At 44.8% G+C, this 24,988-nt stretch overlaps 1 protein-coding gene across 2 annotated transcripts in view; it reads left to right on the plus strand.

Annotated features, from left to right (window-relative positions):
- The window catches only part of PCDH19 (protocadherin 19), a 174,655-nt gene that overhangs the window by 113,657 nt on the left and 36,010 nt on the right, over positions 1–24,988 (plus strand). Inside the window, exon 4 of one of the 2 annotated variants that reach the window (XM_060249830.1) lies at positions 3,056–3,228. In XM_060249830.1, the coding sequence (XP_060105813.1) occupies positions 3,056–3,228 (173 nt within the window). The remainder of the gene's footprint in view (positions 1–3,055; positions 3,229–24,988) is intronic. The other variant, XM_060249831.1, reaches the window with a different exon arrangement.

A 24,988-nucleotide genomic window follows, 5' to 3' on the forward strand; every position in this document is an offset into this window, starting at 1 on the left:
GTCAGGTGGAGGAACTAATACCACATCATTGTTCTGGAAGCACAATCTCGGTCTGCAAGTTTTGTGATGGAAATAGAACATTGGTGGAACAGACAGTAAGGCTGGACTGATGGGAAGTCTGGTTTGAGACCTCCTTTACCAGCACCTTAATGTGACACCTTGTCTACTGCTCTATATTTGTTGCAAACTTTTGTCTGGGAAAGATGTGGGTTCATTTGAGGGTTAATGTCTGACTTTCCTAAAGAGAGATTCAGGTGGATAGCCATATTGGTCTGAAGTAGCAGAACAAAGTTTGAGTCCAATGCTAACATTAAGACCAACAGAATTTTATTCAAGGTAGTCCTGACCTGGATAGCCCAGGCAATCCCAATCTCATCAGATCTCGGAAGCTAAGCAGGGCTGACCCTGGCAAGTACTTGGATCGGAGACGTTCTTGGAATACCAGGAGTTGGAATTATTCAGCCATTATTCAGGCATTATTCCGGAATTATTCAGGCATTATTCAGCCACCTCCCTGAATATCCTCAAGGCCCCCATTAGGGGTCAGTCATCAGAGGCCGCCATGACTTCCAGGTGCAGACACACATACTCACACATGCATACATGCGCATATAAATACAAAAATACCAAAAAACATTCAAGGTATAAGATTTTGTGTGCAAGCACACTTCTTCGGATATGTATCTGAAGAAGTGTGCTTGCACAGAAAAGTTGATACCATGAATAAAATTTTGTTGGTCTGCAAGGTGCAACTGGACTAAAACTTTGTTTTCCTAAAGAGGTGAACATTGTTCTCTTCTCTTCAGTTTTGTGCTCGCAGTCCTGTGAGGTAGGTTAGGATGAGACCGTGTGACTGGCTGAAGTTCACCCTGCAAGTTTCCATGGCAGAGTGGGAATTTGAACCAAAGTCTAGTCCAATAAGCCAATCCACCCCCTAGCTTTCACTCACAGGGCTGTTATTTATCTCATTTAGCTGCTGTTGCAATGGCATTTTGGCCTTTTGACACCATAATGAGTCACGGCATGCAGACCTGGAGCTCTGGAAGCTATCACATACAGCTGGTGCCATATGCAGTAGTGAAGAAAAGCAAAAAACTATTTTAGGACTGGTTTGGTTGACCTCATGGGCCATCAGACATGGGCCTTTGTGGGGTGAGATTGGCAGAGGAGGGACAAGGTAAAGGCAGGCAACATGGGCAGATCACGTGATTGCTCCCACCTGTGAGCAAGATATGCAAAAAAAAAATGAAAAAAAGAGACTACCCTCTGACTCTTTTTCTGGTTGCCTCCTTGAGGACCAAACTAGATAGTACGTTTTTCAGCCATTTGGGTTGTAGTTCTCCTGACCCAGCTCTTGTTGCCCACAGTCACTTGGCAGCTGCTGGGAACTAGTTTGGTGTAGTGGTTAAATGTGCTGACTCTTATCTGGGAGAACTGGGTTTGATTCCCCACTCCTCCACATACAGCTGCTGGAATGGTCTTGGATTAGAAATAGCTATTGCAGGAGTTGTACTTGAAAGGGCAGCTGCTGTGAGAGCCCTCTCAGCCCCACCTACCTCACAGGGTGTCTGTTGTGGGGGGAGAAGATATAGGAGATTGTAAGCCTCTCTGAGTATCTTATTCAGAGAGAAGGGTGGGATATAAATCTGCAGTCGTCTTCTTCTAATTCTTCAAACACTGCAGAGGCTTGATTTTGATTGGGACTGTAGCATGGGTGGAGAAGAGGCTTCAGTCTTCTTGCCCTGTGCTGTAGAGCTGACCTGAAACAGCTTCAGGGGGCAGTATTTGTCCTATCGGGGGGCTGTATGTGCACATTTCTCCCCCCCATGTTTTAGTCCCTCTCTCACTTAGGGGGTGAGATGCCACTGGGGACATGGGGGGGATGCCACTAACTGTGGCTCTATACCACTTCCCATATAAATCAGGATGTGACATAGGGTAGCTCTAGGAATTGCTGGAAGCACTATGGTTTTACCATAGAGTTTCTGGTGATTCTTAGAGCTACTGTCTGTCATGTCCACATTATTACTGAAAGTAACTTAATGTCAGATGCCATGCTATCTCTTAAAAAAAAAAATTCCCACCGTTGCCCTGAACAGAATCTCCACCTGCTAGATATCCTTCAGCTCCCTAGTTCAAAATCCATTGAGGATTCAAGTTCTCCTACATTTGTTTGTTACTCTTAATCACCATTGTCCTTCATAGAACCCAATAAGGAGTACATGAGGTTCTCAGGAGCTCTCCTATCTATGTACTGACCCATCCCCAGACTTTCTTAGCTTCAGCAAGTTGGCTGTGCTGTGTGCTTTCCAAATGTACTTCAGGACCATGTACATTTCAAGCTGCCTGCCAGGGAAAGCTAGCCTTAAAGGACATGTGTTACTTAAATATTACATCAGTTACGTGGATACCTCTCCCAGCTGCTGTGTATCACTCGGTGTTTCCTGTACATTTGCTTAACCCAGCTTGGGAGTTCTGCTTAAGCAAACCTGGTAATACTCAGCCTTACATTGTTCATAATCATAGGAGACTTTTGTTCCTCCGCCGTTGGAGGAGTTCAGAGTTGTACGTGTCACACTGTGCTGAATAGGCTGAGTTGCGGTTGTACTTTGTCTCTTCTGATTACTCTTCTCGCACAGAAGGTGTCTCTCCCCCCCCCCCCTCCCCGGCCCATCTTGCCTTTAGTGCAGCTTTGGCTGCGCTTTGCTCAGACTCTCTCCTTCTTCTCGCTTTGTTCCACAAGCAGTGACTTTTTCTTTTGCTAGCAAGAATAAGAGCAAGAATCATCTGTATTTTTCTCCCCCTCTCACATACCTTGAGGCTGCCTCCAGTTCTTGCTAGCTTTAGTATGTGACGAGTATTCAGATCAAGGGTTGTAGCTGCTGCTCTCTTGTCCTGAAATGACCCCCTTATGGCTTCTCATTGCCCCTCTTGGGTGACGGAAACACTGTGGGATCGCGCTGGAGGCTTCCAACACCCTCTGGACCAAGAGGGACTTTCACCTCCTCTGATGTGGTTTGGTGGAGTAAGTCATTTTTTTCCCTCTTACACCCAGCAGTTCAACATTCAAGGACCTGGAGGGGAACAGCCTGAAAGACAGCGGGCATGAAGAGAGCGACCAGACAGACAGTGAACATGATGTCCAGCGTGGCCTGTACTGTGACACGGCTGTGAACGATGTTTTGAACACTAGCGTCACTTCCATGGGGTCTCAAATGCCTGAACAAGGTAGGTTGGATTGTTTGCCAGTGCCACATTGTGCAGTTCTACATATATATAGAGAGAACAGGCTCGCAACTGGCTTTGCTACTTGTTCCTTGTCACCTGTGTTTCCTTCCCTGTTAGCCTGAGCCTGTGGACTGGGATGTTATGGAATGTTTGTGAACATTTTAACTTCTCAATGGAATAGTGAATGCAGAAGGACTGTGTTATTCTTTGGAAGAAAGTGAAGGATCTTCAGAAAACCTCAGAGAAGATCTAAAGGAAGGGTGGCATTGGTAAAAATTCTGGCTGGAGAGTCCAGAATGTTGTTTGTTTGTTTGTTGGACTTATATCCCGTCCTCCCTGCCGAAGCAGGCTCAGGCCGGCTCACATTGAAAGGTCATAAAAACCAGAATTAAGAAGCCGTCACATACAAATATAAAGCACGCCATAGATAAAAACATATAAAACAATATCATAAAACAATGGAAGGTGCTATTTGATCTAACAGTTCCAGGTCACAGTAGAGTGTTGAAGGTGGGCCCAGTAGTGCCTGCTTCTTTTTGGGCCAGATGGTTTAATATCTGTTTTTTCCGTTGTTGTAAATTTTAATTCAAAAGTGCCTGGTGGAAGAGCATTTTTTAATTCAGAAAGCCACTGTGACTGGCAAGACAAATCTAAGGGAGGTGGGGGTTTGTGACAAAAGGCTGCCCCTGAATTTCACATTGACCATTTGAATTAAGTGGCCTAGCATGGGGCTGGCAGTTGCTATCCTATCCTTCTCTCATGCTTGGCTTCTAAAGAGCTATGGTACACATGGTCCTATGAACTTGCTGCTCCAACATGTTGCTGGGCCTTACTGTTGTGTGCTTTTTTTTAAACAGAGGCTTATGGACAGCGTAAGTACTTTAAAAATAGCACATCCAATGTCTTCCAAAAAACATAGCAGCGATAGAAATCTTGTGCGGTCTTGCTTGGAGAAGAAAAGCGGTGCAAAAAGCTTGATTTCTTAAAAACTATGGAAGCCTTTTTGCAGATGTGTGTGGGGGTTACCCAGTGATGAAGGATATGTCCTTTGTACATACTCAGACACACTGTCCTCTTGGTTCGAACAGTTTCATGTGCAAGTCCTGACGCTGGAAATATGTTTTGTTGATACACTAACTCCTCCTTGCCTGTATTTTTATTTTTATTGAGGGATGTCGCCATCACTTCCCGCACATACTTGGAGCCATCGTATCCTCCAGGCTAGAATCCAATGCTAAAGTCATTTCAGACTGCATCTTGCGGATGCAGAATTTTGGCCCATTCATAAAAAAGAAGTAATGCTTTAGAAGCACAGGCATCTGTTTCTAATCAAAGCATGATGTTTGGTTCTTGCTGCTTGATAAATGATGCTGGTTTGACCTGCTGCAAAATGTTTCACTCATAACAAGAAGTCCCCAGTGAGCCGTTTTGCCCAAGACGGAGGCGTTCCGCTGTTCCTCTCAGTCCCTTTCAAAACCTATTTCCTCTTCTTGGCTATTACAATTTAATATCGTGCTAGCTGGGGTTTATAAAACATACGGGGGAAATATAAATATGTATTTAAGGGACACTACGCTTTTGATCCTGGTATTTTGATAGCAATACACACATGGGGATGCATCTGTATGTATGTGGGTGGAAATTTATAAACTATTGTGGTAGCAACAGACAGTCTTTAACAAGGAATGGTTTATTTAGGGAAAAAAACCCCTATCTGGGCAAAATGTAGATTGGTGCAATGAACCACACAACATTTTCCTTAGTCCTTTTGGGACAAGTTTCTTTGGTATCCTTTTAGATGAAAATCAGCAACTGGGCAGGCATGCAGGAATCACAACTGGTGATTCCTAAAGCTACCCTATGCCTGGGCTTTCTCTGGAAGTGACACAATGGAGCTGATGATGCTGACTTTTAACTTTCCTTTTCTTGGTCAGTTAGGGCAGCAGGCGGGAAGCTCTTGGGTGGTGCTGGTCTGTTGGGATAATTTGAAGGATGGAAACAGAAAGATGGCATCATGCAGTGTCTTGATGTCACTTCTGGATAAGTGATGTCTAGGAATTTCCTGTCTCTATGCCCTGACTTCAAAGAAGAATCGTGGATTTATACCCCGCCCTTCTCTCTGAATCAGAGACTCAGAGCAGCTTACAATCGCCTTTATCTTCTCCCCCCACAACAAACACTCTGTGAGGTGGGTTAGGGCTGAGAGGGCTCTTGCAGCAGCTGCCCTTTCAAGTACAACCTCTGCTATAGCTATGGCTAACCCAAGGCCATTCCGTGACAGACACTAGCTGACACCTTTTGAGATTATCTTTGGAAGACCTCTTCCAATAGGGAATTAACACCCCACAGAAAAGACTTTTTCCCCCTCAGAATTTTCAACTGACATGACTGGGAGAAACTTCTGTTGTCCAAAATGATGGTGGTGTAAATTCCCAATCTGAATACATTTTTGTTTAATGGATTTCCTGTAATATCATTATTAGAATATTTTGAATATTAATCTTGAAACACTTTTCCATAATTTGGATGTTCTTAATCTTTATATCCTTAAAAACAATAATGACATCAACCCATCTCTTACCAAGCTGCCTTATACTGAATCAGACCCTCAGTCCATCAAAGTCAGTATTGTCTACTCAGACTGGCAGTGGCTCTCCAGGGTCTCAAGCTGAGGTTTTCACACCTATTTGCCTGAACCCTTTCTAGTTGAAGATGCCAGGGATTGAACCTGGGACCTTCTGCTTCCCAAGCAGATGCTCTACCACTGAGCCACCGTCCCTCCCCCTTGTTTTAGAAAGAGGGAAACCATGGTGTTTCTGTGTATTTGTGTGAGATTGTGTGATCTCAAACTGAGGAAGGTCTTTTCTAATATTGGTTTTGACAAAAAAAAGTAAGATTTGGTTCAACTGGCAGACTTTAAAAATCAAAGAAAAAAGAGAGGGGGGAAAATTGTTAAAGAAAGGAGAGTGGGGAAAAAGGCAAGGGTTTGGAAACACTGCATTTTTGTTGCCTGAGGAAAGTGTTGAACTTGGAGGGATTGGTGATTACTTCACTTGCCTGTGATGGGCTGGCTTAGTAAGCAGCAAACATGCTTGGTTGGGTGGAAGTTTAAGAATTCTTTGGCCTTTTGGCCAGTTAGGGAAAGTTTTTGACAGCTAAGAGGAGAGAGAGAGAGACCTGAAAAAGCCTGAGGAAGAAACAGCCTAGGATAGTGTTATGTGAGATGGATACAGAAGGATCAGAGATACAGGCTGCAGTCCTAGGAGCATTTTCCTGGGAGTAAGCTGCATTGAATAAAATGGGACTTACTTCTGAGTAGAACTGCTTAGGATTGCTCTCATGGTTACTAAAATATCCATGTGAGAGATCTCCAGTCAGAGAAAACTTTGGGGGACAGAGTTTATAGATGAGAGGATGAGATGTGTTTTTCTTCTAGCTTTTGTTTTTGGAGGGGGGTGTCCTTGCTTAGTTTGCTTTATAAATTGACATTAGTTGTACCTGTAACATTTCTTAAGGAACCACTAAAGTAGTATTCTGAATACTATGCTGAATAGCTTGATGGTATCAAGTTTAAATGCTGAGTCAGACAAGTTCCAAAATGCACTTAAGGCTTGAGGAGGTGGCGGTTTTCCACTGACAGACTATTTGTCATACATGTTATCTGAGATCCACTCTGATTAGCAGTGGCTCTCTGGAGTCTCCAGCAGAGAAAAAGGCCTTTTCTGATACCTGTTATCGATCTTCTAGCTGGAGGTACCGGGGCCGGCTACATGCAAAGCAGGTGGTCTATAACTGAACCCAAACTCCGTATCAGGCAATTGTATCTCCCTGTCTTAGTGAAGAAGTGCTCTGGTTCAGTCACAGACCATCTGCTTTGCATGTAGAAGCTCCCTGGTACAATTCTGGATGTCTCCAGCAAGAGGATCTCCTTTAACAGGTACTGAAACAGGCCCTATTCTCTGCTTGAGACCTCAGAGATCTGCTGCCAGAATTGCTCCAGGATCCGCTGCTCGGCTTATCCTGGGGCTCTTTTCACTTCATTCCTGGTCAATAATAATAATGCAAAGGAGCCCTATAGGGCATCAGCCTACCAAAAACTTTGCATTTTGGAGGTCCCAGTTTCAATTCCTAGCATCTCCCATTAAAGGATCTTAGGTTGCAAAAAGACTTTTTTTTTCCTACCAGAGACCTGCTGCCAATCAGCCAATACTGACTGAGAAAGTGGACAGTCTCAAGCTAGGTAGTCCAGCGGGAAGGGAGGAGAGCCCTGGAACAAACTGTGCTGAGTGGCCCTTGAGGCCTCACTGCAGGGGTATCAAACTCCTGGCTTTTTTTTGAGCAGGAACGCACAGGAACACAGTTCCAGTTGGCTTGGCACCAGGGGGTGTGGCCTAATTTGCAAATGAGTGTTGCTGGGCTTTTTCTTTTTAAAAGCCCCGTGTGAAACTATGGTGATGCCAGGGGGTGTGGCCTAATATGCAAATGAGTTCCTGCTGGCTTTTTCCTACAAAAAAGAGCCCTGATCAAACTTATTATGAGGGCCGGATCTGACATAAATGAGACCTTGTCAGGCCAGGCTATGTATGTCATAAAATGTAATGCCAGGTAGCACAGATAGAAATTTTATAGAGGACACAGACAAACACAATTAAGGATTGAAATAAACTTAAAATAAAGCATGCTTAAAACATTAGCACTTGTTGGTCCTAACTGTGCTTTTTTGGTAACTTTCCCGTGCAATCCAGGGAACTGGGCAAAGGAAGCTCTGGCTCTTTCCTCCCTTCCCCAGGGGACCAGGAGGGGGAGGAGCCTCAGCTAATAGAAGGAAGAGAGGCTTGGCTCATTAGCTCTGCTATGCGATTGAGAGAACCTGGTAAAGCAAGCTGTTCCTCCTCCCCAAGGGAGGAGCCACAGCCATGGAGAAAACAGAGGCTTTGATCTGCAGCTCCTGTGCCACATGTTTGACACCCCTGCTTTATTGTTTTCTGTGAAGAGTCTTAGCTAAGGGGTCCCTGAGATATCAACAGAGTTGCTGGAACTTGGGTTTGCTTGGTGGGCCACTAGGGCAGTAGCTCGCTGAGAATTAAATGGTAGGTCTGCTCAGACCTTGCTGCTGGTCAGGTCTGAGTTGAGGGATCCCTACGGAACTGCCAGCCTCACCAGGTCTTGCTGGCCTGCTTTAACTTCCCAGTCCACCCCTATTGAAGAGGAAAAGCTGTGTTGTGGACAGAACAGAGAGGAGGAGAAGGAATGATGAGGCGCACCCAACTTCCATTCCCTCCCTTATGAGTAGAAAGGGAGCCCTCTGGGAAACCCCCACATTGTGACAGGCCCCGATGGACTTGTTCCTTAGGCCGTTATCCCACATGATGTCCATCCTAATCCACAGTCCGTGGATGTTCTGTCTGTGATTTACTGAGCTGTTTTTGGATTCTGTATCTAGTGGTTTGTTTTTCTTCTTTACGGGTGCTATATTTGCACACAGTTGGCTGTGTGCTCCAGTAGGGTGTGCAGAATCTAGAAGAAACTGGCATAGTTTGTTTGTGCCTACAGATGGGGGAGACCTTGACAATATGTTCCATTTTAGGGATTGTGAAACATGCCAGCAAATGCAAAAGGGTGTGTGTGGGGGGAACAAGCCTTACAAGTGTAATTAAGTTTCTTTGAAATATGTGAAAAGCCTGATGGAGGAGGTTGGGAGCATGGTTGGTACAGGACTTCCAAGATGCGTCTTGCATTGCTGTTGTTTGTATAGGGCCTCCTTCTAAGGGATGCACCTCTGTTTGTCTGGGTGGTGATTTTGAAATCCTGGAATTAGAATGGAAATAGTAGTAGTGCAGGCATGCAGGTTAGCCTTATTCAGAACCAGTCACCTCTTGCTTGCTTTCCTTGAGCTTCTCTGGGCTCATCTACTACAATGTGACTCTGAGTGTCAGTTTGGTATAGTGGTTAAGTGTGTGGATTCTAATCTGGGAGAAGTGGGTTTGACCTTGGAGCTGGAGTGACCTTGGGTCAGTCATAACTCTCAGAGCTGTTCCTCTCAACAGCAGTTCTGGAAAGAGCTGTCTCAGCCCCACCTGCCTCACAGGGGGACTGTTAGGAGGAGAGGACCAGAAGGTGATTGTAAGTCATTCTGAGATGCTTTTGGGTAGTAAAAGATGGGATATCAGGGTATCAATTCTTCTTCTTCTTCTTCTTCTTCTTCTTCTTCTTCTTCTTCTTCTTCTTCTTCTTCTTCTTCTTCTTCTTCTTCTTCTTCTTCTTCTTCTTCTTCTTCTTCTTCTTCTTCTTCTTCTTCTTCTTCTTCTTCTCCTCCTCCTCCTCCTCCTCCTCCTCCTCCTCCTCCTCCTCCTTCTCCTTCTCCTCCTCCTCCTCCTCCTCCTCTTCAAGGGACCTGTTCACATATTCCATGTTTTGCTGTGCATCAAGTGTTGAATAGTCTGCTGATGAGAAAGTCAGCAAAATGCAAGCCAATTCTCACGTTACGGAGTACCTGTTTTTATGGCCTGAATTATCCTGGTGGGTGTTATCACTGGGAACACATGGATTTCCCAGCAGGGCAAGTAGACCCTCCGGAGTGTTCCATACCATCAAATCATGCAGAAGGGAGGTTGAAGCCCACTCTCCACACGGATCATAGTCCTGATCAAATCAGGCAGCCCACATGTGAGAAGAGAAACGAATCAGCTACTTATGCTGGTAGGGTTTCCAGCCTCCAAGTGGTGGCTATAAATCTCCTGGGATTGCAACTGATCTCCAGGCAACAGAGATCAGTTCACTTGGGGACTATGGCTGCTTTGGACCCAATGGCATAATACCCCACTGAAGTCCCTCCCTTCTTGAAACTCCGCCCTTCTCAAGCTCCACCCCCAAAATCTCCAGATATTTCGCAGTCTGGAGCTGGCAACCCTATACGCTGGACTGTTACACAGGAAGAGGACCCCAGACTTACATATGTGTGCTCTGACGTGTGACTCAACCTGGGCATACAAATGTGCCCCTTGTTGAACTCTAATTTTTTATTGGCATGCAAGAGATGTCCACTGGGCTTTGTTCCTTCACTGTCCAAGTAGTATAATTCTTCCACCGGAAGAAAAAGATTCCTGAATCTTAATTCTGGGCATACGCTGCGAAATGACTTCAGTTAACCCGGTAAAACTTTCTAAATGGGAGTTGGTGGTGGCCACTTTCCAATTCCCCACTGCCAGCCATGCTTAATGAGAGAGCTGTGATATCTGCCGCAATAATGTATTTTCCGGACAACCTTCTTATGGGTAGAGATGAAAAAATTAAACATTTATAGATCTGTGCTATGGAAGTTTAAAATCTTCCAGACCCAGACTCTTTCTGAAAGAGGTAGCATTTATTATACTGTTATAAGGAAGACAAGGGTTTTTAAAAAGAAAGGTTTATGGAGGGGGATGAGAGGAAGGGGAAGGCACAGGAAAAACGATTGCTCAGCTTTCAGGTTGATCAGTTATGTCTTTTGTAAGTTACATTTATGATATACTTTTATAGTGTTTACCATGCACGTTTACTCGGAAGTAAACCCCACTTTGTTTAGCAGGCCTTACTTTTGGATAAATTTGTTTTGGATTACAATGTTAATATAGTTTCAAGTGTTATCATCTATATTTTATACTCCTTATATTTTAAAGTAGTTTTTGTAAATTATCTGGGGCATTTTCAAGAAGGTCTGATCAGGACTCAGGGGTCTAAAGCAGCAACTGTGCATTTTCCCGAGTGATTAGCAGATTTCTCTGGTTCTTTTAGCAGTCTGGAATTTTGCTTGGCCTTGAGTTTCACCACTTCTGAATTCTGGCTTAAGAAAACCCCTGTAACTAATTTCAGAACTGGTACACGCACAGTATGCTGCAGTCTCCAGTTAATTTGCATCTCCCCCTATCATGTTCCTGATGCTCTCATAAGCATCGATAAAATATTTTAAAAAATATCTTGGTGTAGCATTGAGATACTGGTTTTGTGCATTTTATCCACACATAATGGAACACTATGCAGAAAGAATCTTGATGGAGTGGTATGATCACATCAAAGAATACTTGTGTTCATTGTTTGACCAATTCACACATACACAATGGTGACATTGGGGGAGGAAAGGACCACGAAAATAAAGAAAGCTGCTACAAATTGCATATGAACAGTCTTTACAGATCCAGTATTTAAAAAAAAAATGGAAAAATGGAGTTCCAGTTCAGAAGCACGGACAGATAATCAGTCCCTCCTCCTCCTCCTCTTTTTCTTTGGGAGAGCCAGTTTGGTGTACTGGTTAAGTGCATGGGCTCTTATCTGGGAGAACTGGGTTTGATTCCCCACTCCTCCACTTGCATCTGCTGGAATGGCCTTGGGTCAGCCATAGCTCTTGTAGAGTTGTCCTTGAAAGGGCAGCTGCTGTGAAAGTCCTCTCAGCCCCACCCACCTCACAGAGTGTCTGTTGTGGGGGAAGAAGATATAGGAGATTGTAAGCCGCTCTGATTCAGAGAGAAGGGCAGGGTATAAATCTGCAGTTCTTCTTCTTGGAGAGCCAGTTTGGTGTAGTGGTTAAGTGTGCGGACTCTTATCTGGGAGAACCAGGTTTGATTCCCCACTCCTCCACTTGCACCTGCTAGCATGGCCTTGGGTCATCCATAGCTCTGGCAGAGGTTGTCCTTGAAAGGGCAGCTGCTGTGAGAGCCCTCTCCAGCCCCACCCACCTCACAGGGTGTCTGTTGTGGGGGAGGAAGGTAAAGGAGATTGTGAGCCGCTCTGAGACTCTTCGGAGTGGAGGTCGGGATATAAATCCAATATCTTCTATCTTCTTCTTCTTCTTCTTCTTCTTCTTCTTCTTCTTCTTCTTCTTCTTCTTCTTCTTCTTCTTCTTCTTCTTCTTCTTCTTCTTCTTCTTCTTCTTCTTCTTCTTCTTCTTCTTCTTCTTCTTCTTCTTCTTCTTCTTCTTCTTCTTCCCAGTCTCTAGAGAACTCAAGAGCTTAAACCCTGCTTCCTATTTTGGTTGGTCTGACGGAAAGGCTGTATATGATTTCTGCTGCATTCCCAGTATGTCAGGAATTGCTTCTTGAAACCCATAAATTGGAGCCCTTGTATTGCTGCTTCTTGCGTGAATGAACATTTTCATCATGGTGCCTAAGTACCTGTAAATTGAGATTGCTGATGATCTCGAAAGCTTTCCAATAAAGGTGGCTACTGCTAGTCTCTCACCTAATATTGTGCGGAGGAGGTGCAAAATGCCTTAATGTATTCCATGCAAATATTATGTAAATGGAATTTATGTGTGAACAAGATATGCAAATGTGATGTGGTACTACAGGCTGTGATAACTTTCTAATGGAACCTCGGGGGTGATCCCTGTCACCTTAATCTCCCCGAAGCCAGTTGCTACTCTTGTAGCTGCAAATATCTAAAATAGTTTTCATTGATGCATACAGCGTGTTTATATTGGATTCATGGGAGGCTGCTTCTGTGCTTATAGCTGGAGGGTTGCTGAAATTGTGGGGAGGGGGTCTTGGTGGTCATTGGAGTCAGTCATAACCTACCTGACTGCTAGGGTTGCTGTTTCCGGGACTGCAAATTCCTGGAGATTTTGGGGGTAGAGTCTGGAGAGGGCGGGGCTTGGGGAGGGGAGGAACTTCATTGGGGTATAATGCCGTAGAGTTCCAAAGCAGCTGTTTTCTCCTAAGGAACTGATCTCTGTTGCCTGGAGATCATTTGTAATCCCAGGAAATCTCCAGACACCTCCTGAATATATGCAACTCTACTGACTGCTAAGGTCATCTTCCACCTTTTAGATGCTCCACCTTCTTAGATTAGGTGGGTGTCGACCTGACAAAGGGCCTTCTTGATTGTGGCCACAAAACCATGGAATTCTCTCTCTAGGAAGAATGGTCTGTTCCCTTCTGTCTCTGTCTTCTGCCACCAGGTGAAGACTTTTTCATTTTGTCCGGCATTCCCTCAGTGATCCCTCCTTCCTCTCTTGTGTTTGCACTGTTGCCTTATGCATTTTAGACAGGTGCTTTAGGTTTGGTTTTAATGGTTATGAAGATTAATTTTTATTGTGCCTTGTTTGAACTGTTAACCACCTTGGTGGCCCTAAATTGGGAAGAAAGGGAGCAAACAAATCTTGAAATGAAATTAATAATTGATTTACTTTATGTATACGTCCACCCTTCTCACTGAGACATTACAACAGCATTACTTGGAGCAACAAAACAACATTAGGGATGCTGTGAAATCTCTGGCTTTTGATATTTATTGATTTTGCCTTGCAAAATTCTCATTAAAATAAGCAACACATTCAAATTGCTGCCTGGTAGGAATTCTCCCTGTTCCGATTCAGGTTGTCACAGAACAGAATGGCATAGCTATTCTTTTAGCCTATTTGCCACTGGTGTGCTCCACTTTAGAGTGGTTGGATTTACATTTACATATTATCATCGTGGAATTGCACTAGGGATGGGCATGAACTGCATTTTTGCAGTTCGGTTCATGGTTTGTGGGTGAACCATGAATCAAATCATGAACTGGTTCACTGGTTCACAAACCGAACCAGCTTGCATCGGTTTGGGAGCCATTTAAAGTTTAAATCCCTGATTCTGCTTCCCCTGGCTTTTCACAGGGAGCAGAAAGCAGTGGTTTAAATGGCTCCGAGCCATTTAAATCAAACAGCTGAGCTGTTTTTTTCATGAAGAGCAGAAAGCCTGCTCTTCACAAGCAACCATGAACTGCATCAGAACTGCATCAAAATTATTGGAAGTTCATGGCAGTTTTTCAGTTCACAAAGATTGCTTTGTGAATTACGAACCACCCAAAATAAATGACAAACTTTAGTTCATCAGCCGGTTTGAGTCCATCCCTAATTGCAACATGGCCTATTAAATGCTTACACAATGAGGCATGGAAGGATGGGAAATGAAATACTGTGGGGAAAGGAAGTATGGGATGAGTTAGATTTGGATGGGTGGTGTGGATTTTTGATAGCCAGGCCTCAGATTCAGCAGGAGCTCACAGGAGCGCACCTCCTGAAGCTTTCTGACAGTTCCTCCTCTTTCTCCCCACCTACCTTGTCAATGGAAGGTTCAGCTGCATAGCAATCCCTGGATTAGGAGAGCGGGGAGCCAGTCAACCACCAGGGGTTTTGCCATTCCCCCAGCAGCCCCCATTAACCCCTGGAGAAGCCCACGCCACCCTTTCTCCACTTCTTATGTGATTTTGGGTGGCGGGTGACTTGCTGGCCTTTTGACTGGGGGTGGGGTGGCCAAGGAGAGCCCCAGGCAAGTGAGGCCTGCTTGGGCTGACTGGATCTCTAGCCAGCCCAAGCAGGGCTTGCTCACCTGGGGCTCTCCTTCCTTGCATCAGGTTGCTTTTGCCTGGGGGTGCATATGCTAATGAGTTATGATAATGACCTCCACCACCTATTTTTCTACAAAACAATCCCTGTTGATAGCCATCCTGTGTTTTGCCTTGGGAGGATGAGCTTCACAGAGGAACCTGTCTGGGGTGTGTGTGTGTGTTTCCACAGCCCTATTTTAGACATGACATAAATATATGCGTTCATCGCAAGCTACAAGAAATCTCTCTTGACACAGCCGACGTCTCAGCGATGCTCTGGGACGGTTGAATTTCCTATGTCATTGTTTGGGATTTGTCAATGAAAGCAGAACTGATTCAAGCTGATGGGGGAGTCAGGAGATTGATTTTATGGCAGGCAGGGAGGGAGGGTCTAGTCCCCAAATTTGTAGGCTCCCCCTGCTTCAGCACTGAGAGTCTTGACAGGCCTGGGTAAATGTTCCCATTGTGGTAAAGCCTGTGACTGCTGGAATAACTTGCTGTCGTCTGTGCTTTAATGGAATGGCTCCAAGGCCTGACCCTCCATGCTTGCCTTCTGCCTTTACAGGAAGTCCCTGGCTCTTTTCCTTTTCCCTTCTGAATTATTGAGGCTTCTCCTCCCTAGCGGTAGAGTCTTTTTCAAAGCAGAGTCTGTCCGCGTGGTGTTGGAAAGGCGAGGCGGTGGTGCTGAAGCATCATCTCAGGCCCTGTTGCTCGGCTTATTTTAGAATCGGAACTGATCCCGGTGCTCTTTTTTTTTCTTTTAAACTTTTTGATGGTCTTAATGATTGATTAGAATAATTTCATCAGCTGGGAAAATTGCTTTTAATTGCTCTAATATGCACCCAATTTGGAGTTCATTACCGCACTGAATTGTTTTCCTTCCCCTGCTAATTGATACCAAATGGAACATACCGGAACCCACACTAATGCGCCGGTCCTTTGGCGTGCAGGCAGGAAAGTACCTGCCTCGGAGTTAATAATCTGTTTATTTCCGAAGGTGCAGAGCGATTGCCTTGAATGTACTCGACATATTTATTTATCAGCTCTTTCATCAACTGAACTTTCACGTCGCAGGTTTGTTTGGGGGAAAACAAGGCTCCGGAGGAACCTGATGACGCCTTCTTAAATCTAATATCTGCTAGGAACTGGCGGTTTAAAAAGTTACCAGTGTCGAATATGGAACTCTTTGAGTGTGTATATGTAGCACTTCAAAAATAAACACCCACCAAATCTCTTAACTAAGACTATCCAGATTCTGTGCAGCAAAAAACCCTGGATTGTGCTACTTGTATAATTTATGCATGTTATACATACCATATGTCTCTTGCATTGCCAAATTTAGTCTGCTTCTGCTCATTGTGAGGGTGGGGGAGCTGAGAGCCCATGTATTAGACTGAAGCCCTGCTGTTTGATCCCTGGAAAATCTGCTCACATACATTCAAGCCTGCCATTATATCCTTGAGGGCTAGAAACTTGCTTGCTGTTTTAAAAAGAAAGCAAGCTAAATTGAGTTGGTTGCATGGCAGAGGAATCACTACCTCCTTGCATAGGATGGTGTACTGGTGAAGAGCAGCAGACTTTAATCTGGAGAACCGGGTTTGATTCCACACTCCTCCACATGAAGCCAGTTGGGTGACCTTGGGTCAGTAACAGTGTTCCCTCTAAGCTGAGTTACTGTGAGCTAGCTCACAATTTTTCTAGCCTCTGGCTCACACATTTTTGTCTTAGCTTAGGAAAAATGGCCCCAGAGCACACTAATTTATGCAGTAGCTCAAAACTTTAATGCCAGTAGCTCACAAAGTGCAGTTTTTGCTTACAAGACTCCACAGTTTAGAGGGAGTATCACAGCTCTTTCAGAGCTCTTTCAGCCCCCCAAATAAGTCTAGCTTGCTGCCTAGTAGTGCAGAATACTAAAAGAGCTAGAACTTCTGGCTGCCAGGCAATCTTAGGGTCTCCTGGCTATACCATTCACAATGCCATATTTTTGTTGTTGTTATTTATTAGTGATAGGCAATACTCCCTGTGGAGTCTTGTGAGTAAAAAATCTACTTTGTGAGCTACTGGCATTGAAGTTGTGAGCTATTGCATAGATTAGTTTGCCCTAGGGCCATTTTTCCTGAGCTAGCTCACACTAGCTCAGCCTAGAGAGAACATTGGTGACAGGTGCTGTAAGGGAATAAAAACCAGACACATCCCTTGGCCCCAGGTTTATGGCCTAAAATGCAAGAAACACAAGTGGAAGGGAAAGGAAGGGAAGGGGGGGGAAGGTGGTGATCAACTTGACAATGATGTAGGGAAGGGGGTTAATAGGCATTTATATACAGCAGGGGCCAGGCTGACCTTTCGTTGTTATTATTTTTGGAGAGATGGACCTTCTCTCCATTACTCCTGTCTGTGATTTGTTTTAGTAAGGATCTGCATTTTGGTTAAATACTTGGACTTCTAAGTCTACAGGCCCCCAGACAAAAGATACACTCTGGGGTTTCCCTCAGACCACACAGACCCCCTCACCCCAAAGATCAGATGAAAACAAATCATGCAACTTGTTATCCATTAAAATAGGGAAATTCTAGGGATCATCTCTGTGTGTACTGAGAACTTCCGAACACCATACTTTCCTTCTCCCATTTTTCTTCACGACAGCCTTGTAAGGCTGAGAATCACTCTCTCATCTGCCTCCCATTCTTCTCAATAATCTGAATAATCTGATCTCAATAATCTGAATAATCTCTGAATCCGATGAAGACAGAGGTCCTCTATCTGAGCTGGGGTGGCCCGGGAAGGGAGATCTGTTTGCCGGCTCTTGACAGGGTGCCACTGATACCGGCCCCTAAAGTCAAGAGCTTGGGAGTGCTCCTGGGGTCCTCTCTGACAATGGAGGCCCAGGTAGCAGCCACTACCAAATCTGCCTTTTTTCATCTTCGGCGGGTACAGCAGCTGGCTCCTTTTCTGGAACATGACAATTTAGCTATGGTGATCCATGCTACAGTCAGCTCGAGAACAGATCATTGTAATGCTCTCTACTTGGGGCCACCCTTGACCCTGACTTGGAGACTACAGCTAGTGCAGAACACTGCAGTGCAGCTGTTAATGGGGCTCCCTAGATGGGAGCACATTCAACTAGTGCTGAAAGAGCTGCACTGGCTGCCTATTGTGTTCTGAGTCTGTTTCAAGGTGTGGTTTTTCGCCTTTAAAGCCCTTTATGGTGGGGGGCCTGCCTATCTATGGGACCACCTTTCTTTGCGGTCCCCAAAGAGTACTGTGTTCAGGGACACAAAACCTATTGTCCATCCCTGGACCAAAGGAAGCCAGGCTGTGCTCTACACGAGCTGGGGCCTTCAGCCAATTCTGAAGTTGTCCCCAGACTCGAGTGTGGAGCTAGGGCCTTTTCGGTGGCAGCACCAGAAATGTAGAATGCCCTCCCAGATGCCACGAGGGCCCTACGAGATCTTTCTCAATTCCACAGGGCCTGCAAAACGGAATTGTTCTGACAGGCCTTCAACATCTAACTGGGAGAGAACTGCCACCTTACACCACTGAGGACCTATGAACGTTGTAGGATCACTAACCGCAAAAAGAAAGATCCCGCCATACCAAAGATGTACAGCACCACCAAATGTTTTAAATTGTATTTTATTGGTTTTGAATTGTAGTGTAGAACTGATTGTTAGCCACCCTGAGTCCGCTTGCAGAGAGGGTGTGATAGAAATTGAACGTAATAGATAGATAGATAGATAGATAGATAGGTAGGTAGGTAGGTAGGTAGGTAGATAGATAGATAGATAGATAGATAGATAGATAGATAGATAGATAGATAGATAGATAGATAGATAGATAGATAGATAGATAGATAGAAGTCTGCTGAATTTATAGCTGCATTCCACCAGCACTTTGCCCAGTCTCTCAAGGCCGTGGAATTTTGTCTCCTGAGTTATCTCTCCTCGAGAACTCTGCTACTTATCTGGGTCTGGTTAGGCTGTATACGGATGTTACTGTTGATCAGCAAACTTCTAGACCCTGCCTTTGGACAGAGAAAGCCAGCTGGCTCTAAAAATCAGGAGACGCAGAGTTCCAATGTATTGATCAGTAGACACAGTAGTATGCAGGAACCACTGTCTTCTGTTGGTAATCTAGCAGGAGTTGCAAAACCTCTAGTCCTGTATAGTCCTGTATAACTTCTGAGCTACCAAGATGAGCACAGCCTACCTGACATAGATGACAGTCCATTAGAGACTTGGTAAATCTGTTTTGGCTTGCTGTAGGCCAGCCAATTCTGTAGTTGTCCCCAGACTCGAGTGTGGATCAAAAAATGAGGCCCAGTGCAAGGAGATATAGTTGTTCAAATCTGGAGGATGCCTCAGATTTCCAGAAAAATCCCCAAAGTTAAAAAAGTAGGAGTGTTCATCCTCCTCAAATAGAGAAAAGACTGATACAAGTAGACTGATACAATAGAGAAAAGACTGATACAAGTACCTATGCGCTTATCTCAACTTCTCAAAAATCCAATGGAGGTCTCACAATGTCATCGTTGGCTTTATGGTATTGCCTGGGAAATGCCAACTTGGCTTACTTATTTGATATGATTTAATCTTTCCTCCAAGGATTTAGGGACGAGTTTACAGGGAAGGTGAAGCTGAGAGAGGCAGTGAGAATTTGAGGCCACTCCCTAGGTGAGTGAGGATTTGAACCTGGGTCTCCACAGTCCAGGTCTAACCAACGGAACACGATAGCTGTCTCTTGTTAATGTAGGACAGACTGTGGAAGGGAAAGCAAAACGCCCTTTCTCTTCAGCTGTAGGTTTTATTTACATTTATACAACAAAATGGTTCAAGCACAAACCGGTTTAAGCATCGCACGTGGAAATGCATACCTTCCTTCCCCAAATAGGTCCCCTTCCCAGCCTCTCAGCAAAGCGGGAAGCTGCCTGTGTGCAATCGCTTCTGACACTGCAAAGCTGCGCGGCGCCGTGCTCCATAAACGATGGCACGGACCAGATGCTCATAGCATAATTGAAAATTCCATTTTATCAGAATAGCATTTGCTGTCAGAAAGTTTTATCTTTACTTCAACAAAGAGGTTGATTAGATCCCTCAGGGCCTGAATTAGCATCTCCATGGCTGGATACCCTCTTTTGCAATTCATGGAGTTATTCCTCCTTTGGTTTTTCTCACACTGAGTGCTTTTTAAAAAAGGGGAAAGGAAAAGGAAAAAAAACAACAACCAATGCCTCTGCTCTCTTGCAAACCCATTTGTTCCAAAAGTTTAGCTCCTTCATTGCAGTTGAGCGCAAAGAGACAAAGACGTGTTTAATTTCTTCGGCGGCCCTTTCATGTTGCGTTACTGAGCGCAAAGACATGTATTGATCGGATTTTTAATGTTAATAAATAGGTCAGTTGACAAAATGTGTGTGTGTTCAGATTTTCTGTTTAGAACATGGGTGGCAGTATGGCGAGGCAGGAAGCAGTTAGATGGGAGGAGACATTTGTCAGCCTTGGTGAATCTGGCAGACACTGAGAGCTGAGTGCTGAAAATGCCTGGATCGTGCAGTTGGTCAGTTGGTTAGAAGATGCCACTTAGAGAAATAGAAAGCTAGGGTGGCAGGTCTCCCTCAACAGTAAGTTGCCCAGGTGGAAGGAATTCAGCAGGTCTGAGGGCTTTATAGCAGGTCATAACATGAGATCACCTGATTTCTCTGACCAATAATATTCTAGACCAGGAGAGACCAAACTGTGGCTCAGGAGCCACATGTGGCTCTTTCACACATATTGTGTGGTTCTCAAAGCCCCTCCCCCATCCCATTGGCCAGCTTGGTGACGGTATTACTCTCCTTAAATTCCTTCCTTCCTTCTCTCAAACATCTGCTGCTCATGTCTTGCAGCTCTCAATCATCTGATGTTTATTCTCTATGGCTCTTACGTTAAGCAAGTTTGGCCACCCCTGTTTTAGACGGTGCTTCTAGTATCTCAGCTTCAATTGCTTGTTTTCTCCTCTAGCCTGTAGCCTTACTAATATGGTGCCTGATCTACAAGACTGTGGACCTGTGTTACATAACAGTATCCTTGCCTGATCCCGTACTTGCTGGGGGCTGTGATGCTCATGCACCCCCCCTTCTGTTCACCCAAATGATGACATATACATTTCGAGGGAGAAGGCATCCCTGTATTTTTTGTAGATGCTGCAGAGCTGCCCTCTCAATTGAAGTGAATGAGGAAACCTGAAGGAGAGCCATGTGCATTAGAACACTTAGGATTCTGAATCAAACATATGAACATATGAAGCTGCCTTATACTGAGTCAGACCCTCGGTCTATCAAAGTCAGTATTGTCTTCTCAGACTGGCAGCGGCTCTCCAGGGTCTCAAGCTGAGGATTTTCACGCCTACTTGCCTGGACCCTTTTTGGAGATGCCAGGGATTGAACCTGGGACCTTCTGCTGACCAAGCAGATGCTCTACCACTGAGCCACCATCCCTCCCCAACTCTTTTAGGTTCAGTTCAAATGTCCAAAAGCAAGGAGAGTTTGTGAAGGGAGCAAGGCTGAGAATTCCAGTTGCAGAAAAAGAAGTAACCCTCAAATTTGAAGGGACCCAGATTAGGGCATTGTAGCAAACCAGAGTTAGTTGAAGACCTGTTTCCAATCCCAGGCAAGACAGGGATACTTGGACACCTACAGGGCTGGCATATGCCCTGTTAGCCAGTCATGAACATAGAGCCAGTTTTTTTATCAACTCTTTATCGGTTCATTGACTTCTTGTGTCACAGTATTCCTTAATGGTGCAGTCTGCTACAATAAACTTTTCAGGCACACATTTCTCACTCAGCTTGGGTTATGCTCCCCTGTCCTTGCTGTGTTGCTGCTCCACTAGGCAGGGAATTGTTTAAATAGACATTTCAATGAATCACAAATCGTATCAACTAGTCATAAATAAACACTTTGTTAAAAAGCAACAACCTTCCATTTGCTGTTCATCTAGTCTTTTGTGATGTTAATAATGGCTGATCTATTTGGATTGGCAACATTTTCATGTATGCAGTTCAGGGGGGAGAAAACAAAACCTTGATGCGAACTTAGTTCAGCAGGCATTTGAATCCATTCAGTACCAATTCAAACAGGCCAGCTTGTATCTGATTGTCACAGTTGAATAAGTTCAGAATTTGCAGTATCTTTAGAATGAGCAAGCCCTGTAGTGGAAGCCGTTAACTCAATTTGTGCCTGTTACGAGTAAAGCCCTGTGACGCAGAGTGTTAAAGCTGCAGTACTGCAGTCCTAAACTCTGCTTACAACCTGAGTTCGATCCCCGGTGGAAGCTGGATTTTCAGATAGCTGACTTAAGGTTGACTCAGCCTTCCATCCTTCTGAGGTCGGTAAAATGAGTACCCAGCTTGCTGGGGAGGAAGCGTAGATGACCGGGGAAGGCAATGGCAAACCACCCCGTAAAAAGTCTGCCGTGAAAACGTTGTGAAAGCAACGTCACCCCAGAGTCGGAAACGACTGGTGCTTGCACAGGGGACCTTTCCTTTCCTTTCCTAGAACGAGCAAGCCCTGTCGTGGAAGCCGTTAACTCAATTGGTGCCTGTTACGAGTAAACTCCAGTTTGTTCACCTTATCTGAATTGACCCTTGCATGCAAAAGAAGAGCAGTTTGTTCTTTCAGCATCAGGTGCCATTTCCAAACTCCTGCTTTAATACGACAACAACATCCATTGCCGGCAGCAAGAAGTGTTAAAAACTCATGCCTGTAGATATAAATTGTAGCCAATTGGATTTAAGGGCACACTGGTAAGCAGGTCTGTAATCTCCTTTGTTTGCACATAGAGCTTTTATTAAGTATCAGAGGCACTGGGAAAACTTAGTCTAATTTGTTTCTCCTCACACCTTGTTATATAAAATAACATAATGTTGGAATGTGTCTTTCATTGGAGTTAATGAATCCAAGGTCACAGGAGTTAGCCAGAGATTGCAGCTATAATTGTGTCTCTTTGCCAGCGACTGCAGGAAATGGTATCCCAGATGGGAACCTGCTGATGATTTCCCTTCTGTTTAAAGGCCACCTGGAAAGGAAAATGAAAGTCGGGCATGTGGCCTTTCTGGCTGAGACCCGCAAGGTGTTTTCCATTTTAATATATATATTTCTCCCCCCTGCTGTTTTTTCCCTTTGAAATGAAAAATTCCAGTATGCCCATCTTATGTGCTATATAGCTGTCTGAGTAGCTAAAGGACCGGCCGGGTTTTGAAAGTGCATGTACCAAGGGAGCACCAGCTAATTAAAGGAAAGGGGAAGTGGGCTTCATTTAGAAGTTCACCTTTTCTTTTGTGTTTTCGTTTCTGTTAACACATACATTATACCTCCCCCCTCCAATCAGGAAAGTGTACAGCACAGTTGCCTTCAAACGGGTGTAAAAATCCATGAGTTTTTAAAAGAAGGTCATCTGGAACCCCAAAGGCCTTGGGCTGGGGTGGGCGGCCGGATGTATGTGAGAGTTTGAGCTTCTGAAATGGCTGATGGCCAACAGGTTAAGTCTGCCCACCTCTACTACAGCTCCATTCAGCACTGCAGCCTCAGAAGAAGAAGAAGAAGAAGATGAGATTGGATTTGTACCCCACTCCCCACTCTGAATCTCAGAGGCTCACAATCTCCTTTTCCTCCCTCCCCCACAACAGACACCCTATGAGCAATGTTTCCTCTAAGCTGAGTTAGTGTGAGCTAGCTCACAGGTTTTTAGCCTCTGGCTCACAGATTTTTGTCCCAGCTCAGGAAAAATGGCCTCAGAGCAAACTAATTTATGCAGTAGTTTACAGCTTTAATGCCAGTAACCCATGAAGTACAATTTTTGCTCACAAAATGCCATGGCTTAGTGGGAGTATTGCCTGTGAGGTGGGTGGGGCTGAGAGAGCTCTCACAGAAGCTGCCCTTTCAAGGACAGCTGTGCGAGAGCTATGGCTGACCCAAGGCCATCCCAGCAGCTGCAAGTGGAGGAGTGGGGAATCAAACCTGGTTCCCCCTGATAAAAGTCTGCGCGCTTAACCACTACACCAAACTGGCTTTTCATTTTTTTAAAATCCCTGTTGGGACTTTCTGGCATACCTTTCATACACGTTGTTTTCTGCTGCTGTCCTGATTATGCAAGTTGCTTTCTTTCTTGTCCATAGAACGCATTCTGACATTGGATGGAAGAAAACAATAGCAGAAAAATAGCTGTTTTTCTTTTAAGAGAACGTTATGGCAGCAGACAAACCAGTGATTCATCTGATTCTTTGGAGTTTGATATACTGGATTAAATGTAAAAAAATAAATAAATGTTTTTTTGCCTTGGAATCGCAGAAGCTTCATGCAGTATCCCTGTTTCTCCATGTTCCCCAGTTAAGAGAAAATGCTGTTCTAACAAATGACAAAGATGATCTGACTCAAGTGGTAAAAGGTTCAAAACTTCTAAAAGGTTACCTTGCTACAGCTCCAAGTCCGGGTAAGAGAAAGAATGGCCAAAGTGGCTCAACATCTAACCAATGAGATGATGGAGCTGTCAAGTGTACCCCAGTGAGAGAATTCTCTTAACCCTTTCTTTCCCAGATCCTCTTGCATGCAGAGTTACATTATCCAACATGATAGACCCTGTCAACAGGCCTGTAGCTACAGTGGGGCTGAGGGGGGCAGGGCACTCAATTCAATCCCCCCCCTTTCATATGTATTGCCCCTCCTTTGGAGGGCCTCCATTCTGTCCCCTTTGCTCACCACCGCTCTGAACAAGTGCAGCATAGCTCGAGAAGGAGACAAGCTCTGCCATTTCTTTTGTAAGTTGCCCCCCTCCCCTGTAACTTGGGCACCTTCCTGATGCGGTTCATGATCTAGGCAGTGAGCACTGCAAAGTCCTGCTTGTAGTCCTCGAGGTCCGATGTTATTTTAGCCCCTGCAACCCCCCCCCACAGCACCTAAAATTTTCTTCCCTGGCCCCCCCCCCTCTAAAATTTTCTGGCTATGGGCCGGCCTGTCGAAGGATTTTTTAAACTCTAAAGTCTCTGAAGCACCATGTACAGTGAGGGTGCTGGGAAAATAAGCCATCATCATGTTAAAAGCTTGCTGAAGATCTGAGACTCTCACTTTATAATCCCATGCAGAGTATCCCCAATCCAGCACATGTGTTTCAGTGGATTTAGACTGCAGTATCTCTTCATAGGATTGTAGTACCATGTCAAACACTCCTCAACGCGCTAGCATGTCTTGTTCTCATAACCCCCCCCCCCAAAAAAAAAAAAAACCCCCAAAACTATCAGCCAACTCTGTTTTGAGTCTCCTAAGCTACCTCTGGAAGAACAAATCATCCTGTCCTTTCTGTGTTCTGCCTGCCTGGCTGTTCAGTTGAAAGACGAGATGGTGCCAGATCATTCTTATGAAATCTCCCTGTTGTCCCAAAGACAGTTGTCTCTC

This window comes from Heteronotia binoei, chromosome 11 (genome assembly GCF_032191835.1).
Source record: "Heteronotia binoei isolate CCM8104 ecotype False Entrance Well chromosome 11, APGP_CSIRO_Hbin_v1, whole genome shotgun sequence".
Lineage (NCBI taxonomy): Eukaryota > Metazoa > Chordata > Lepidosauria > Squamata > Gekkonidae > Heteronotia > Heteronotia binoei.